This window comes from Zea mays, chromosome 2 (genome assembly GCF_902167145.1).
Source record: "Zea mays cultivar B73 chromosome 2, Zm-B73-REFERENCE-NAM-5.0, whole genome shotgun sequence".
Classification (NCBI taxonomy): Eukaryota; Viridiplantae; Streptophyta; class Magnoliopsida; order Poales; family Poaceae; genus Zea; species Zea mays.
This window is the reverse complement of record NC_050097.1, coordinates 4,255,356-4,272,032: the sequence shown is the minus strand read 5'-3', so window position 1 is coordinate 4,272,032 and position 16,677 is coordinate 4,255,356. Positions and strand designations below refer to the sequence as shown.

The window sequence follows — 16,677 nt, the reverse complement described above, 5'->3', positions numbered from 1 at the left end:
TGGCGGCGCTCAGATCCGTCAGATCCTGAGGGAAGGAAGCGAGGCATCACAAAGGACGCCTTGGTCACAAAAAGGTATGCCTGAAATCATTACCTGGAGGATCTTGGGGACGTCCCTGCAAAAGACCTCCAAGGATGACCGGAGCGACCCCACCGTTGCTTCGGCACACTCGCGGAGCTCGTCCCAAGACTGCTCCTCCCGCTCATCGTCAAGAACGAAGAAGGGATCCGAAGCCCCATGGGTCCAGAACCAGAGCAACTCACGCCGCCTCTCGGAGCTCCGCCGCGCAGGGACAAGGTTGCCGCTCGGCGGGACGGATCGCGTTTCCACGCCCCCTCCTCCGAGGCACCGAGCGCCGACGCCTCGGCCATCTCAGCGTCGGCGGCGACAGGTCGCTCCCCGACCGGGACGGCAGCGGCCTCAGCAGCAGCTGGTGCCAGCGCCGACGGCATGTCCGGTGGGCCCGAGGCCATGTCCGCGCCAGCCGCCTCCCCCAGCGCGATGGCCACCTCGACAGAAGAGCCGACCTCGGGAACTCGCTCCACGGCGACTGGTGCCGCCTGAGCCCCCCGCTCTGGAGCGCCTTGCGAGAAGGTCAGCTGAACGGCGAGGCCCGGCGCGACACCGGCTGCGGAAGCCGACGCCGTCTTGAGGACTTTCCGGGGAGCCAGATCGGTCAGGCCATGGCTTCGCTTGCTGAGGAGGAAAGGAAAGTCATGGTCGGGACATACAAATGAGGAGCCAGGACGAAGAAGTTCTAAGGTACTTACCCGCTCCGGACCATGATCAACCGTCCCTGACCCGGGGGCTCGGACTCGACCTCGGCCTCGGAAGACAGACTCGACCTCGACCTCGGAGGAGCCTCCACATCGCCCAACCCAGGGCATGGACCGACCACGTCAACAGGAGGCGCTATCATTACCCTACCCCAAGCTGACTCAGGCTACGGGGAACAAGACTGGCGTCCCATCTGGCTCGCTCCGCCAGACAAGTAATGATGGCGCCCCGCACGCTCTATGACGACGGCGGCTCTCAGCCCCCTTACGGAAGCAAGAGGACGTCAGCAAGGACTCGACAGCCCCGGCAGCTGTCCTTCCGTCAGGCTCCAGCGCTCCTCCAACGGCCACGACACCACACGAATCGGGTGCCAAAACCTCTCCGGCTGCCACGATGGCATGTACTTAGGGCGCTAGCTCTCCTCCGCTAGACACGTTAGCACACTGCTACACCCCCATTGTACACCTGGATCCTCTCCTTGCGCCTATAAAAGGAAGGACCAGGGCCCTCTTACAGAGGGTTGGCCGCGCGGGGAAGGACGGGACGACGCTCGTGTGAGGCCGCTCGCTCCCTCCCTCGTGGACGCTTGTAACCCCCTACTGCAAGCGCACCCGACCTGGGCGCGGGACAAACACGAAGGCCGCGGGATTCCACCTCTCACGCCCGTCTCCCTCCGGCTGTCTCCCCTCTTCGCGCTCCGTCTCGCGCCGACCCATCTGGGCTGGGGCACGCGGCGACAATTTACTCGTCGGTCCAGGGACCCCCGGGTTTCGAAACGCCGACAATATATGACCAAAATAAAACTAAAATGTTTTGTGGTTACACATTAAAACCTTTGGTCAGAAAGAAAAAATGTACAACTAGTTCAGAAATAATATTGTTCAGTGCTTAGTTGAGTACTATACAACCATACAGAATACATATATAATGATCATCATCACTATTCACTATCCTCATCTAGTTACTGGTTCTCGAAGGCCTATTGAAGCTCTGAATTCTCCAAATTGTGATGGTCTTATGGGCTTTGACGGACCTTAGTTAAATACTGAGTGTATGTTTAGTGGGCCTTGATGGGCCTTAGTTAAATGGACTGTGACAGGCTAGCCCGTGGGCTTGACTTGACGCCCAATCACGACCCACATATTAGGTCGTGCCGGCCCAGACCCACAATTAAGTTGGACCGTGCTAGACCTGGACCATGCTAGAAATTGTATGGTTTGGACCGATTTATTAGGTAAACACAAATGTATACATATACATAGAAAGAACTAGTAGTGCTCAAGTGTGCCATTGTACTGGCCCACACTGACTCAAAGACAACCATCGCCATGCGCACAGAGAGTCAAAGACGACGACGCTATCCGGTAGCTGCATGTGTTATATATATATATGTTAGGGGAACCGCATGATGCATGCATGTCGGTACATACCCTCACTATACTGTCCATATATATATTTAAAGCTTGGCGTTTCCGTGACAGCAGCTAATTAGCAAGAGACAAAGCACGACAGGCGTGATAAAAGAAACCTCCCGGGGATTGAGACCTCGTTGTCTCGAGCCCCCCATCCTTTGCAGACAGACACAAACACACCAGACGTTAGACACGTTAATTTGGAGGTTGCGCCTTCCCATAATCCCACTAGCGTGTTAGACAACGGACCAAATAAATCAGGGATTTTTTATTTATTTGACGCCACTTTAATTGTTCGATTTTGTATTAACCGGACACAAATAAAAACAAAAGGAATCTCACTGCAGGCATGATAGATGTGCCATGCATCCATCCACCCACCCATACAGGCACACACACCATGCATGAGTGAGCGTGAAAGGACCCTGAGGCATGGGGTGTGTGTGTGACTAGAATGCGAGGCCACTGCCCCATCCCATCAGGCCGGTAAACGGTAGTGCAGAAGGCAGACACCATCGATCAGTTGAGTCGACCAGCATCATGTGTGTGCTGCCTGGGCCTGGTTGATGGGGTCCCATCTAGTTTGGCAGATTTATTAGCAGCATATGGATCTATTCGCATACAGCCCCGTAGAGAAAAAGAAAGAACCAAAAGGCATTCAGCAAATCGCCAAACTCCGGGGTTGCCCCCTCCCGTGCCCCTAGCTACCTAATAATTGTGCGCTCCTATTCCTGTGGCCTCCTAACGCAATCGCTCGCTCGCTCGCTCGATATTTAGCCGTGGAGAGGGGCCGAGGGAGGGAGCCTGCTCCGCTCTGCAGCACGAACATGATGAAGCCATCGTGTGTACTGCTTCTTTCCAGCCTTCTTGTAGCCACTCTTGCAGCTACTTCTTCGTCCTCTCCTCCGTATTCCGTCGGCAAGCACCCAGGGTGGCTGCTGGTTCTAGGTCGCAAAGGCAGAGAACTCGGCCAGTCGTCAGGGTACCATTATTACCAGCATCAGAGCAAGCAGCCCGAGGTCAGTTCGTACTCACTCTCATACATATCACCAAGAACATGTTCAACTTTCATTCCGTTGTCGGCACATCAGCGCCTGAACCATGAGCCTGAAGGCTCAATCCAGCAGTTTGGTGCCTGCCTATCTTCAGTCGATCTTCACATAGGAATAGGATGCATTTTTCTTTGGGCTCAGTTAACGTGTTCAGCAACGTGCAGACAGAGAACCTGACACAGCTATCCGTCCATGGCGTGCAGCTGCAGGGAGTGGCTATGGAGGTAAAGAAACCCGAGGAGGAGGCGACGGCGAGGCGAACGGCCGATCAGAGCGGGGACGCCGAGACAGGGCTGATCTACAGCGCGGACTACAGCAGCGTGGCCATGCATGCTGCCTCTCCGCCGACGGCGAAGCCCAAGCACAGGCACCCCACCAGACCATAGGAAGCTGTCCTTATGTAAGCCAGTCGTATGCCGTCCGTTTCGTGTGTTTCTTATCTCGCTGGATTGTACGAGCAGAAGCACCCCTGCTGTCTCTGTAAAATATAGGCCCTCCTGATGTGCTGCTTCTTTCCTTCTGTTGCTCTCGCTCTCTGTCCCTGCCATTGCTGATGAGTGCTATGGCGATATGTTGATCCAAACACACAAAATGGGATGGCAACACAATTGTACGTCGAATCGTCGTTAAAGTGGCCCCAAAAAAGCACCGTGAAAGAAGGTAGCTATGTTAGGTGGCATGCTGCCGACACACTTGCACAACGCCGACAAGTCTACTGACATATTACATTTTAAACTAAGGACCTGTTTGACGAGATTATAAATCTATATGTAGCTATTTGGATGACTAGATTATATAAATGAAGATTATTGATTTTTGAGACACAAGTCAAAGAACCTATGTGCGTGCATTTTGGGAAAAGAAGAAAAATGCAAACATTGCAATTTTATAAACATAACTATGGATAGTGTCTTTTACTAAAAATAATATCAAATAAGGTAGGCTTAAGTAGATTATAAGATTATCTAGACTTTAGATTATATAATCAGAATCTATAATATATGTTTGTTTACCTGTTGGATTGTTTATGCTGGATTATATAATTTAGACAGATTATAATAATCCGAAACAAACAAAACCTAAAGCGCAATTATCTTTTTTCCCACAACAATACAACACTATCTTCAGACCCAAACATCGTCCGCGACCACACTACAGTATATATATATAGTATAGGGTACACGCATTTCCCAGTTCAACCCATCATAATACACGTTTCCTACCTTACGTAGTTACGTTTCTCCATTTAACATCGGGAAATCAATCGACGCATGTACATCAGAGCACACCACTGCGTAAAATAATTTTACTGCTACGCTTTAAGCGTATCCGCTGCTACCTTGCCCATGCAAGAAGTGCACGACGACGCAAGTTATGTTGTCACTGCTCTCCCTCTTGTACGCCTCTTGCAAGAGCATCTTTGCAGCCTCTTCTGGGTCCTTAATGGATCTAGTCATCGCAACAGCTTCCTGCATGGCAAACATTGTAAAGAACATTGCCAACAGGTGGTACTAAGGCACTAAGCACAATGAGTGCAGCAAGCGACCGGCAAAATATTCTGGAGCTCCGGCTCCGCATTTCCTAAATTACCTCGTTAGAGACCACATCCCACAGCCCATCACTTGCAAGGATAAGAAACTCGAGTGTGTCATCAACAACTTCCTCCTATCACAAGATTAAATGTAATCAACAAGTCAATTTTAGTACAGATCATTAATACTGCTGCTGCTGCTTTCATCAAAATTTCAAAAAAAACAATTAAATGTAACCAAGAAGTCTTTGGTATAGATCATGACTTCTAATGCAGGTTTGTGTGACCTCAAAAGACAAAACTGGTGGAATTGTGGAAAGCATTGAAGCTAACATTTATAACCAAACACCTAGATGGCACACTGCAACTAGATGTCTGCAAACAATAAACCATCCCAGTAAGATCATTAATACTACTATAATTCTCCTATTACAGGGAAGTTCCCGAACAGAACAATATGCATTTTGTAAAGAAAGTATAAAATATATCGTAGATTACGTACTCGGATCTCCGGATCCACAACCACATATTGCTTTAAGAGTTTGTCACCAAAAGCACGCGAAACAGCAAGTACACCACCAACGCGCCATGTTCCTATAGAACAAAGCATGGGCATTAGAAGGATAATCATATTCCACCAAGAAACTTTTTAAGAAAAAAAAGTGATTGGCATACCTGCCCACATCACAAAACCTCCAGCATCTTCAATACGCTGCCGCTCATCAGTTTGATCAGGCTTGTGATCCTTTGAAACAGCAATAGCTGCAAAAAGAAGCAGAATGCATCAAGTTAGGAAAGTGGTTAAACGGTGTCACCAATGTTGAAATATCAGCCGTAGAATCAACTCCTAGCTTAGCAGTAGCAGGACAAGGCAAACAAGGCCAAAATTCAGACCTTAGCAATGTCTCAAAAAGAATCGTATTGTATTATCACCAAAAAATTAGAAGAAAGCAAAGAAGGACACCTTCCGTTATCTGAGATTTAGAATTAGCAGCTATCGCTAAGTGTAAAGGATTTAGAATTAGCATGACCAAAACCGAGTATATGAGATGTGACTTTGGTACTACAATTAGTGAGGATGGAGATGTAAGTTTGCGAGACCAAGTTGTACCAAAGAAGGACAACTTCCGTTATCTAGGATTGATGCTTCAGAGAGATGGCGATATTGATGAAGATGTTAGCCATAGAATCAAATCGGAGTGGATGAAATGGCGTCAAGCATTGAGAGTCCTATGCAACAAGAGAGTGCCACCGAAGTTGAAAGGCAAGTTCTACAAGACAGCGATTAGGCCTGCTATGTTATATGGGGCTGAGTGTTGGCCTACTAAGAGGCGACATATCCTACAACTAAGTGTCGCAGAGATGTGTATGTTGCGTTGGATATGTGGGTACACAAGATTGGACCGAGTAAGAAAACGATGACATACGCGATCGGCTAGGAGTAGCGCCAATTGAAGAAAAGCTTATTCAACACCGGTTGAGATGGTTTGGGCATGTCTACCGGAGACCCTCAGAGGCACCGGTACATAGAGACATCATAAGACAGGACAATAATGTGAAGAGAGGTAAACGTCGACCAAACTTGACATGGGAGGAGGCAATCAAAAGGGACTTGAAGGATGGAATATCCCAATGGAGTTGTGTTTGGATAGAAGTGCTTGGAAAGAAGCTATCCACGAGACTGAACCGTGATTAGGCCTTTTTTCTTTTAGTGCTCTCAAAAGCTTTTCCCCTCCCCTTTCTCTCTCTTTATCCTTTTGGTGATAACTTGTTGGGTTTCAACTCTAGCCTACCCCAACTTGCTTGGGACTAAAAGGCTATGTTGTTGTTGTTGTATGAAATGTCTCAAAACCCATCATGTTGTGGTATCACATAGACTCTACATTTCTACGAGCACACATTAAGCAATGAATGAAGCAAAAGGTATACATTCTATCATCATCCTTTTTCCATAATTATGGAAAGAATTAACAAGGTCACTTACTAGCAACCTAATGCAATGCACTACTGTACTTGTAGTAAATTGATGGAAAACCACTGGAGATTGTACCTTGTTTCTATGTTCTATTTTCATTAAAGAAGGTTTAGATGAAATTCAATTGACTCGTGTAAAAGTAACAAGAGGTTTAAAGAACAAGCACAGTGAAGCCTTGGTACCATTTCCTTCCCTGCATATGATAGCCCTAGAGTCACCAACATTTGCGACGAAGAGACGATCACCAACAAGTACAGCAGTTGATGCAGTTGACCCGCATTGATTTTGACTACTGTCAGATTCTAAGAATTCACTGTCGGTGCTTTTATAAGCATCATCTGCAGTAATACAAACACACAAGCTCAAGCCCTCATGGTTGCATTCACATAAGCAACTGATGTTAGCGGGAAAAAGAGCAAGAGTATACCTATAGCGACTTTAGTATCACTGATGAACTTTGGATGACTAACAAGATTGTTGAACAGGTTTTCTTTAACATACTCTGCTACCTTAGCACCACCATGACCTACACAAACAAACCATAGGCCATGGGATCAGAAAGAACTGGCTACAGATGAAAGTTGCGCTCAAATTATATAACTAAATCATGCTGGCTTAAGAGAAATCCGTACCATCAAAAACTCCAAAAAGACCAACTATCTGACCATCAACACAATCAATTTTTGTCTCATAGAAGTCTTCCATGGATGCCCTTTTACCAGGGGAGCTTGCATAGCCATAGCTAAATCTACCATTCTGGCTGGCAGAAAAAATAAATGTGAAACACTGAACAAATAGGTAATACAAGAACAACATGATAGTCCACTGATTTGATATTTGGAGCCAAGCTACTGTAACAATACACTGGAGATCCCAGAGTACAACTTGTGCTGCCACTCCAATCACTACAGTTTGGGTATTTTGAAAAGTTATAAATGGATAAATTCTTGCCATGTAGAGCTACAGCAGAAATGAGCTAGTGTCTTGTTAATATTACTGCAAGCTCTCATTGCAAGCTGGCACGTGTTCATAGGTTAGGTGACACAAGGGCCAAATTCATAGAAGTGATAGAAGAACGACATTTTCCCACAGCCAGCCAGCAGAGCATGTTAACTATATTATGCATCAACTTGGCTGCTCCGAACTGATGCAAAATATGAATACTTAAATATTCTCTTATCTTATGCTATCATAAAAATCCACATTTGAAATGACAACTTTTGCTTACAATACTACATTCCTGCTAAGACGAACTTAACCTGGTTTCTTTACGGTTAAAATACCAGTCTGTAGCATTGATTTATAGTCTGGCCTTGTAAACCATAAGCGTTGGTTCCTCATAAAAGTGCATTTCTGATGTCCTACCAAATCGATAGACAATACTACAGCCAGAACTCCCCTTTTAGGCAAAACAAAGCTTAGGGATCAGTTCAGTTCCGAGCTAGAACACATAAACACCTGGCTGCTCACAACAAAGCTTAATCCATGTGATGCATGAAGCAACATATCTCAAACTAACTACGCATCAGGACTCAGGGCCACAGTCAAGGACGCGAACCATCACATTTCTGAAACTAATCTCGGCCAAAGCTGACACGGACGGGTACAGGACCACAAAAAGGACTTCACAGATGTATCGAAGCGCCCACATCGCAATTCGAGCAGGGGCAATCACAAACCAAACAAAAACAAAATCCGTGGGGGGCGGACGTCGGGAGCAGTTTCGATATAAGATTCACCACCTGAGGCCGCCGCCGCTGACGGAGGATCCATCGGTGGGGTGGCCGATCACGGAGCTCAAGTACCCCATCCCGCTTGGATCCCCGGCTGGGCCGAGTAGACTGCTCGGATCAGGCGGCGGGGAGCCGCGGATCGGCCCTCCAGCTCGTCAGGTTTTGGGGGATTTTGGGGAGGAGCGGGGCCGGAAGCCGGAAGGAGAGGAAGACGAAGCGACGGGTTTGGCACATTTTCTAGACTGCGGAGAAAACCTCTGGCGTTCTGCGCTTTTTGCGCTTTGCCCCCTCGAAGTTTGCCGAGTTCCTGCTTCTCGCTTTTGGAGAAGGTGCCGTGCGAGCTGCGAAAGCAGGCGAAGCCGAGGTGCTCTTTTCACGTGAGCGACACATGGCTTTTCGCGGCTTCCGGCTCCCGCTTCCGCTTCCGCTTCCGCTTCCGCTTCCGCCGTGTGCCTTGGCCTTCTGCCCGCGCCCTGCGGCATCGGCATGATCCTTCGAGAACATCGAGGACGAAGGGATGTGGGTCCTCGCGTGTCGCAGCTGGATTCGGCTCCACCTCCATGCTAGCTCGCCCAACTGGTTCCCGTTCCGTGTCGCCGCCGTCCACCGGGATTTTTTACGGGCGCCGCCGCGCCGGGCTCGCGGAGCTGGCTCAAACGTGTCAGCGGTTCAGATTCAAATCTTCAATTATGAAGAGCACAGTCAGCCTCTCACGAGCCACAATACCTTGACGGCTTATTCGGGTAGATTGAGGGATTTTAAGAGACCATGCTTAGAACTGTTTTGGTGACCAGGTATTATGAGGGGGTTGGGGTGGATTAAGAGAGAAATTAGGACTAGTTTAGACCATGTTTGGAAGAACTTAACTTCAAAATTTTCAAAAACAAATGAAACTAAAGGTCGTTTTCATGAAATTTTTGAAGCTTCTCAAAGAGTGTTTCTAAAACATTGTTTTTATACCTCCTCACAAAGTTGTATAAAAATTATTCACCATGTTGTTGGTTACATGACCTACCGATTCATGTCTCTTTCTCCACCTCCTAATCATCAATGATAATTAAGGAAACTCACATAATTTAACTGTATTACAAAAGTCGCAATCTATGTGCAAGTCAAACACTTATAAACCTGCCTTGCCAATCCGTTAAAGTTGTTTTATGTTAAAACTGGAAAACCGATGTTGCAATTTTTGAAGTAAAGCCCTCCCGAATAGGGACTTTGTGATTAGGAAATTTAAAAAGGGTCTATATGGAAAAATATCCTTAATATTCAAAATCAAATAATAAGGTGATTCTTTTCCATTATAGTTCCTCCAAATTTTTAGTCACCAAACCAACTTTAAGAAGAAAAAACTCAAACTCGCTCACTTCTCGGGTGAGTCTGAAAAGCTATCTCGGCTCGGTTTATTGTTGGGTCACAAGCAGACTCGACGAGCCAACAAGTCTGACCATAAGTATAAATTTATCCTCCAAATCAATATAAAATGTAAAAAATAATTTAAGTAACATACTTTAAAATAGTAATGTCGGCGTTTCGAGACAGGGGGTCCCTAAGCCGACGAGTGAGTGTGCTGCGTGCCCCAGCCCAGATGGGTCGAGCGCGTGGGCGAGCGCGAAGGGGGGAGAGGCGAGGCGGCCGGAGCCGAGCGTGAGAGAGGTGGAAGTCCCGCGGCCTTCGTGTTCGTCCCGCGCCCAGGTCGGGTGCGCTTGCAGTAGGGGGGTTACAAGCGTCCACGCGGGTGAGGGAAGCGAGCGGCCCCAAGAGAGCGCCTGTCCCGTCCTCGGTCCCGCGCGGCCAACCTTCTCTGAGAAGGCCCTGGTCCTTCCTTTTATAGTCGTAAGGAGAGGATCCAGGTGTACAATGGGGATGTAGCAGAGTGCTACGTGTCTAGCGGAGGGAGAGCTAGTGCCCTAGGTACATGCCAATGTGGCAGCCGGAGAGATTTGGGTACCCTGCTAGTGTGGTGTCGTGGCTGTCGGAGGTGCGGCGGAGCCTGATGGAGGGACAGCTGTTGGAGCGGTCGAGTCCCTGCTGACGTTGTCCTGCTTCCGTAAGAGAGCTGGGGGCCGCTGTCGTCATAGAGCTTGTGGAGCGCCATCATTGCCCCTCTGGCGGAGCTGGCCGGATGAGACGCCGGTCTTGTCCTCCGTGACCCGAGTCAATTCGGGGTGGGATGATGATGGCGCCTCATGTTTACGTGGCGGTCTGTGCCCTAGGCAGGGTGACGTGGGGTTTCCTCCGAAGCCGAGGTTGAGTCTGCCTTCTGTTGCCGTGGCCGAGCCCGAGCCAAGGGGTCGGGCGAGCCGGAAGTCGTTCAGCCGAGGCCAGGGCGGAGTCCGAGCCCTGGGGTCGGGCGAGGCGGAGTTTCGTCGTCTTCCGGGTCTTAGCCCGAGTCCGAGCCCTGGGGTCGGGCGGAGCGGAGTTCGCCGTTTTCCGGGTCTTAGCCCGAGTCCGAGCCCTAGGGTCGGGCGGAGCGGAGTTCGCCGTCTTCCGGGTCTTAGCCCGAGTCCGAGCCCTGGGGTCGGGCGGAGCGGAGTTCGCCGTCTTCCGGGTCTTAGCCCGAGTCCGAGCCCTGGGGTCGGGTGGAGCGGAGTTCGCCGTCTTCCGGGTCTTAGCCCGAGTCCGAGCCCTGGGGTCGGGCGGAGCGGAGTTCGCCGTCTTCCGGGTCTTAGCCCGAGTCCGAGCCCTGGGGTCGGGCGGAGCGGAGTTCGCCGTCTTCCGGGTCTTAGCCCGAGTCCGAGCCCTGGGGTCGGGCGGAGCGGAGTTCGCCGTGGCGCCTTTGGCAAGGCCTGATTGCCTGTCAGACTCACTCTGTCGAGTGGCACTGCAGTCGGAGTGGCGCAGGCGGCGCTGCCCTTCTGTCAGACTGGCCAGTGGGGCGGTGGAGTGACGGCGGTCACCTCGGCTCTGCCGGGGGCGCGTGTCAGGATAGAGGTGTCAGGCCACCTTTGCGTTAAATGCCCCTGCAATTTGGTCAGTCGGTGTGGTGATTTAGTCAAGGTTGCTTCTGAGCGAAGCCAAGGCCTTGGGCGAGCCGGTGATGTGTCCGCCATAAAAAGGGGGCCTCGGGCGAGACGGAAGTCTCTCGAGGTCGGCTGCCTTTGGCCGAGGCTAGGCTCGGGTGAAGCGTGATCGAGTCACTCGTGTGGACTGATCCCTGACTTAATCGTGCCCATCAGGCCTTTGCAGCTTTATGCTGATGGGGGTTACCAGCTGAGAATTAGGCGTCTTGAGGGTACCCCTAATTATGGTCCCCGACAGTAGCCCCCGAGCCTCGAAGGGAGTGTTAGCACTCGCTTGGAGGCTTTTGTCGCACTTTTTTGCAAGGGGACCAGCCTTTCTCGGTTGCATTTCGTTCCGGTGGGTGCGCGCGAGCGCACCCGCCGGGTGTAGCCCCCGAGGCCTCGGAGGAGTGGTTACACTCCTTCGAGGTCTTAATACTTCGGCTGGTCTGGTCGTTCCCTCATGCGAACTGGCCGTAGCCCGGGTGCACGGTCGGGGCCCAAGCTCTCGGGCTGGTATGTTGACGCCGTCAACGATTTGGCCGGAGCCGGTTTTTGCGAGAGCAGCCCCCGAGCCTCTGCACAGGGCGAGAGGACGATCAGGGACAGACTCGGCTTTTTACATACGCCCCTACGTCGCCTTTCCGCAAGGAGGAGGGGGGGAGTGCGCCATGTTACCCTCGATGGGCACCGAACATGGTGTCTCCGGTGAGCTGCAAGCGGGTAATCCGAGTGGACGTCCGTGCCCCGTTCGTTGGGGGTCGGCTAGGGGCCCAGAGGCACGCCCAAAAGTACCTGTGGGTGATTTGCCGGACCCGGTCCCCTGGCGACGGGGTCCGAGGGCTCGATGCCTCCCTCCGATGGGATTCCGTTACAAGATCGTTCCCGCTGGTCTCGGAAATGTCCTAGGGTACCTCGGGAGCGCAGCCCGAGCCTCGGTTATGTATCGAACGTACCCCTGGTCATCCCTCGCTCGGTGTCTGAGGCGACTGTGAACCCTTCGGGGGCTAGCCTTCGAACCCCTGATCAGTAATGGGCGCGGAGCCCGAGTAGCCTGAGGCGGCCATGGAGCCCTTCGGGGGGCTGGCCTTCGAACCCCTGACCAGTAGTGGGTGTCGGGCCCACGCGATCTGAGGCGACTGTTGAACCCTCGGGGGGCCAGCCTTCGAACCCCTGATCAGTAATGGGGGGGCTCGGAGCCCGGTTCCTTCGCGGAGAAGGATCCCTTTCGGGGTATCCCCCTTTCCCGGTCCCTGTTGCAAGAGATAGAGAAAGAGGAAAACGGAAAAGGATACGAAATCGGACGACGTGGCGTACCTTTTCTGACGCGGTTATTACGGCGAAGGTGAAGCGTCGCGCGCTCCTCCTGCCAGAAGCGCCGCGTGTCCCGCCGCGGAGTTAATGCGACGGGGCGAGTGGTTGGCGGGGCGGCCGTTGCGCGCGTGCGATCCGTTCGAGGAACGGGTCACGGGTGCACCGTCTTCACGCCGTGAGAGGAGGCTCTCTTGCTGTCTCAGGATGGGACGTGAGCCTGGCTGACGACGTGACCGCTGCGCCCGCCCGCCTGCCACCGCTATTACTGCCGGCCCACTTTCGGTCGCTTTGACCGACGCGCCAGTCTGGCGCTGTTGGGTCGCCTCGAGTCGTGGCATAGGCTTCGCAACCGAAAAGGCGCGATGGTGGCACAAGTGGCGGTGCGGTTGCTTGCATGCAGCAACTGGCGCGCCGGTTGCTCGACACGTGGGCCTGGGTTCCAGGCTGGCGTGTCAGGAGTCGGAGAAGCGCGTTCATCTGGCGCGGTTGCATGCCGCCTGCATGGCTGCCCGCCCCTTCTGCCCGTTGGTCTGGGCGAAAATGGGGGGTCGCCTGTAACCGCTGGACGGTCATGCGCACCATGCGTGGCGGTTTGGCTTCTTCTGCCCTGAGCCGGCTTGCATGACATGCGGGACCCAGCCCCCGAGTCGCAGGGGGAGGGCCTTGGAGCGTGTTGGAGAAGACTCGGCCCGCGGCGCCTGGGGGCGCACGTAGGGGGAGTTGCCTTTAAAAGGAAGGAGGCTCCTTTCGTAAGGCAACCATGTCTTCTTCCTCCCTTAAGCGTCGGGTCTTCCCGTCTTCCAAGCCCCCGGATGGGGGGTATCCGCCGCCTTTCCGCCTCCTCGTTGGAGGAACGCAACTCCATTGGAGTTGGCACCTCTCAGCCATCGTTCGGCTTCAAGGATTTTCATCAGCCGGCCCGGCCGTACCCCCATGCCGACGATCACCCAGGATGGTGACCGTCGGTTTCTGGGTGGGGAAGAGCAAGCCAGGCTGCAATCTTGGTCCCACCCTCAGCTTCAAGGATGTTCATCATCCCCGCTGGGGCGGGAGCCACGCTGAGCCGGCGCTCTACCTTCCGCGTGGGTCCGCGGGTCGCCCTTTCCCGTGGCGTTTGGGGGTAGAGGCGTTCGCTGGCCCTGCGGACGGCGCGGACTTCGATAACGCGGGGCTGAACGACGGCGAGCGTCGTCACCTCCAGCGTGTCGGAGTCGTCGGCCGGGCTTCCGGCGGCCCCTCCTGCCGGAGGGCGGCCGCCGCATCGTGTGCACGGGAGGACCACCCAGGGTTCCGCGCGCCGTTAGGGCGGCGTTCGTGTTCTGGGGTGGTCCTGCTTAGAGATGGCAATGGGTACCCGAAACCCAAAACCCGATGGGTTTTTACCCCATTAGGGTACGGGTTTGGGTCAATTTTCATACCCATGGGTTTGTTAACGGGTATAAATCTTTACCCAGCGGGTTTATGGGTACGGGTTTGTTCCTATAGTACCCAAACCCGTGAACCCGTGGGTTTTTTAAACCCGACCAAACCTAGTGCATATTGTCATTTTATTTTATAAACGAACAACAAACTTGTTTTTCCTTATTTACTTCATATTTTTTATCAATTGGTGAATGTATCAGTAGTCGGTGAGAGTGTTACTTGCTTGATATTATAGTTTTTACTAGCGTTATATATGTGGTGGATGGATAACTTAGTGCAAGGTCACTTAATTATACAACTTATTATTTGTATTTCATTCTCTCTACTAATAATTTTTATACCAAATCATGAACTCGTTGTTCATTACATAGATTTTGGATCATGATATCATTAATTATTACGATACTTATTGATTATGAGAAGAACAAGTATATTGGAGATGAAACCCGCGGGTAACCCATGGGTACCCGTTAACCCGATGGGTACGGGTTTGGGCAAAATCTCAAACCCGTCATGGGTACGGGTTTTTTAATGGGCATAGATATTTTTCACGGGTACGGGTTTGGGACGGTAAAACCCAGCGGGTTTGTACCCGTTGCCATCTCTAGTCCTGCTTTTGCACTGGGACGGCGCCCTTGCGCAGAGGCCGGCGCCCCACTCATCTGGGAGGATTTGAGTGGGGATCTGCCGGGGGGCTGGTGTTCCCTGCCATCGGCGTTGATGCGGAGGCGGCTTGAGAAGTCCTCGTCACCGACGGGACCACTGCCATCACCCGCGCCTCGGGCTACCGCGCCGGCGTGCTTGTCCTCGCCCCTCAAGCGTCGGCGAGGGCGAGGGCAAGATCGCAGCCGCGCCGACCCACTGTTGCCGTAGTCAGGACGGGCGGCGGTGAGCCGGCCATCGGCCTTCTGTGGTTCCGCAGGCCTTCCCCATGGAGTGGGGTCGTTCGTACCTGCGGAGGGGGGAACCGGAGTTCCGTTGGTAGTGGCATCTCGTATGCCAGTGGTCCTCGTTCATTGTGGCTATCGAGGCCTGAACGTGTATGTAATTTTGGCACGGAGCCGTGTTTTTTCCTCATTTTCGAGCACTAAGTCTCGCCTGTTTGATTATCTGAACCGCTTTACCAAGCATGAGTTGCCCCGTGTCAAGGTGACGGGTGAGGTATCCGTATCCCGGAGGCGTAGGAATCCCTCGGCCCGTTCGGCCTCGTTGTCTGGGGCTCCTCTAGCTTAGTTGAAGAGACCCCTCGGCCGCCCTTCGGTGGACCGAGGCCAGGGGTAGCGATATCAGTATGAACTGAGGCGGAGTTGGCTCGAGAATGGGGAACCTGGTTGGCCGGAGCCTAGCCGTGTCGTCCGTCAGCGGAGCCGACGCCAAAGTCGGTCGGTTGAGGCCTCGGATCGGGCTGGCGCCCTTGGAAGCCGGTTGACCGAGGCCCCAGGGGTAACCGGTTGAGCCGCCTGCTCGGGCCGGATTCCCGGTGTAATACTCAAAATGATATAAAAGCATTATATGGAGATTTCCTCATCTTATGTGCCTTATTTGCATCATGAACAGAGCATACATAAATTGAAGAGTGATTAAATCAAACCAAAGACACTAAAATAAAAGAAGTGCATCTCGTTGGAGTTTTGTTTGCTATGCATTTAAATATTAACAACCATCTCAACACTACTAATCAAGGCATAACAAGAGATAAATGAAATTGAAACCCAAATGGTAATTAGGGTTTGGAAATGAAAATGGGAAGAGGAAAGAATATAAATGTAAAGAAAATTAATATATATTTCCAAAATTTAATACTTTTAAAGTAAAATTATAAATTAAGAATAAACTTGACACAAGTTTGAATTCGAGTTCGAAATTCAAATTGAATTTGAAAACAAGAAAAGAAAATAGAAAAAAAATAAAAGAAAAGGGTAAAGGGAACCTACCTGGGTCGGCTAGCACCATTTCGGCCCACCGGGGAATTGACCCGCGCGGCCCATCTGGCCGGACTCCCTCACGCGCGCACGCTTTCCGTGACTGCCAGCCGGGGCCCGCATGTAAGTCTTCAGCGCGCGCTCGGCTTCTCACTGGCTTGTGGCCCCCGCACGTCAGAACCACCTTCTCCCTCTGTTGCGGGCGCAAGACTCAGCCGTGGACCGTGGTCGCCGCTGATCTCGGAGTTCGTTGAAACAAACACCGCGTCCCGGCCAGATCGTGCGGGTCTCCGTGCGGGCTTCTCGGGGTCCCTGGCGACTCTCTCTTCTCCTATTTGGACTCTCTCCAGGGTATAAAACACCACCGCCGCACGCCGTTGGGTGACCTCACAGCCGCCGTCGCAGACAGCCGCGAGCAAAGCAAATTAGGCTCTAGTTTGGCCAACCGAGGCTCGTGCTGACCACGCGGAAGCTTTGCGAGGGCGCAATCGGAGAAGGGTGATTGGCGGCCACGGGAATCTCTCGCCGGAGTTGGGA

The 16,677-nt window shown here is 52.0% G+C and overlaps 2 protein-coding genes across 5 annotated transcripts; one reads left to right on the top strand and one right to left on the bottom strand.

Annotated features, from left to right (window-relative positions):
* The first annotated feature begins 2,582 nt into the window (after nt 1-2,582).
* Nucleotides 2,583-3,942, top strand: LOC100275283 (uncharacterized). 2 transcript variants are annotated; one of them, XM_020547579.3, is made up of 2 exons: nt 2,583-3,208; nt 3,406-3,861. In XM_020547579.3, the coding sequence occupies exons 1-2, from the start codon at nt 3,017-3,019 to the stop codon at nt 3,625-3,627; spliced, it is 414 nt and encodes a 137-aa protein (XP_020403168.1). In that variant the 5' UTR covers nt 2,583-3,016; the 3' UTR covers nt 3,628-3,861. The 2 variants fall into 2 exon arrangements, with proteins under 2 accessions (XP_020403168.1, NP_001142878.2); NM_001149406.2 differs by having other exon boundaries at nt 2,975-3,208; nt 3,445-3,942.
* Nucleotides 3,943-4,298: 356 nt separating this feature from the next.
* Nucleotides 4,299-9,364, bottom strand: LOC100192535 (uncharacterized). 3 transcript variants are annotated; one of them, NM_001137754.1, is made up of 8 exons: nt 8,490-8,665; nt 7,380-7,503; nt 7,175-7,273; nt 6,930-7,085; nt 5,448-5,534; nt 5,275-5,366; nt 4,832-4,906; nt 4,299-4,710 (listed from the first exon to the last, which is right to left on the bottom strand). In NM_001137754.1, the coding sequence occupies exons 2-8, from the start codon at nt 7,450-7,452 to the stop codon at nt 4,561-4,563; spliced, it is 732 nt and encodes a 243-aa protein (NP_001131226.1). In that variant the 5' UTR covers nt 7,453-7,503; nt 8,490-8,665; the 3' UTR covers nt 4,299-4,560. The 3 variants fall into 3 exon arrangements, with proteins under 3 accessions (NP_001131226.1, XP_008667092.1, XP_035820394.1); XM_008668870.3 differs by having other exon boundaries at nt 4,301-4,710; nt 7,380-7,507; nt 8,490-9,364; XM_035964501.1 differs by lacking the exons at nt 4,299-4,710; nt 4,832-4,906 and adding an exon at nt 5,007-5,147 and having other exon boundaries at nt 7,380-7,507; nt 8,490-8,782.
* Nucleotides 9,365-16,677: the final 7,313 nt, after the last annotated feature.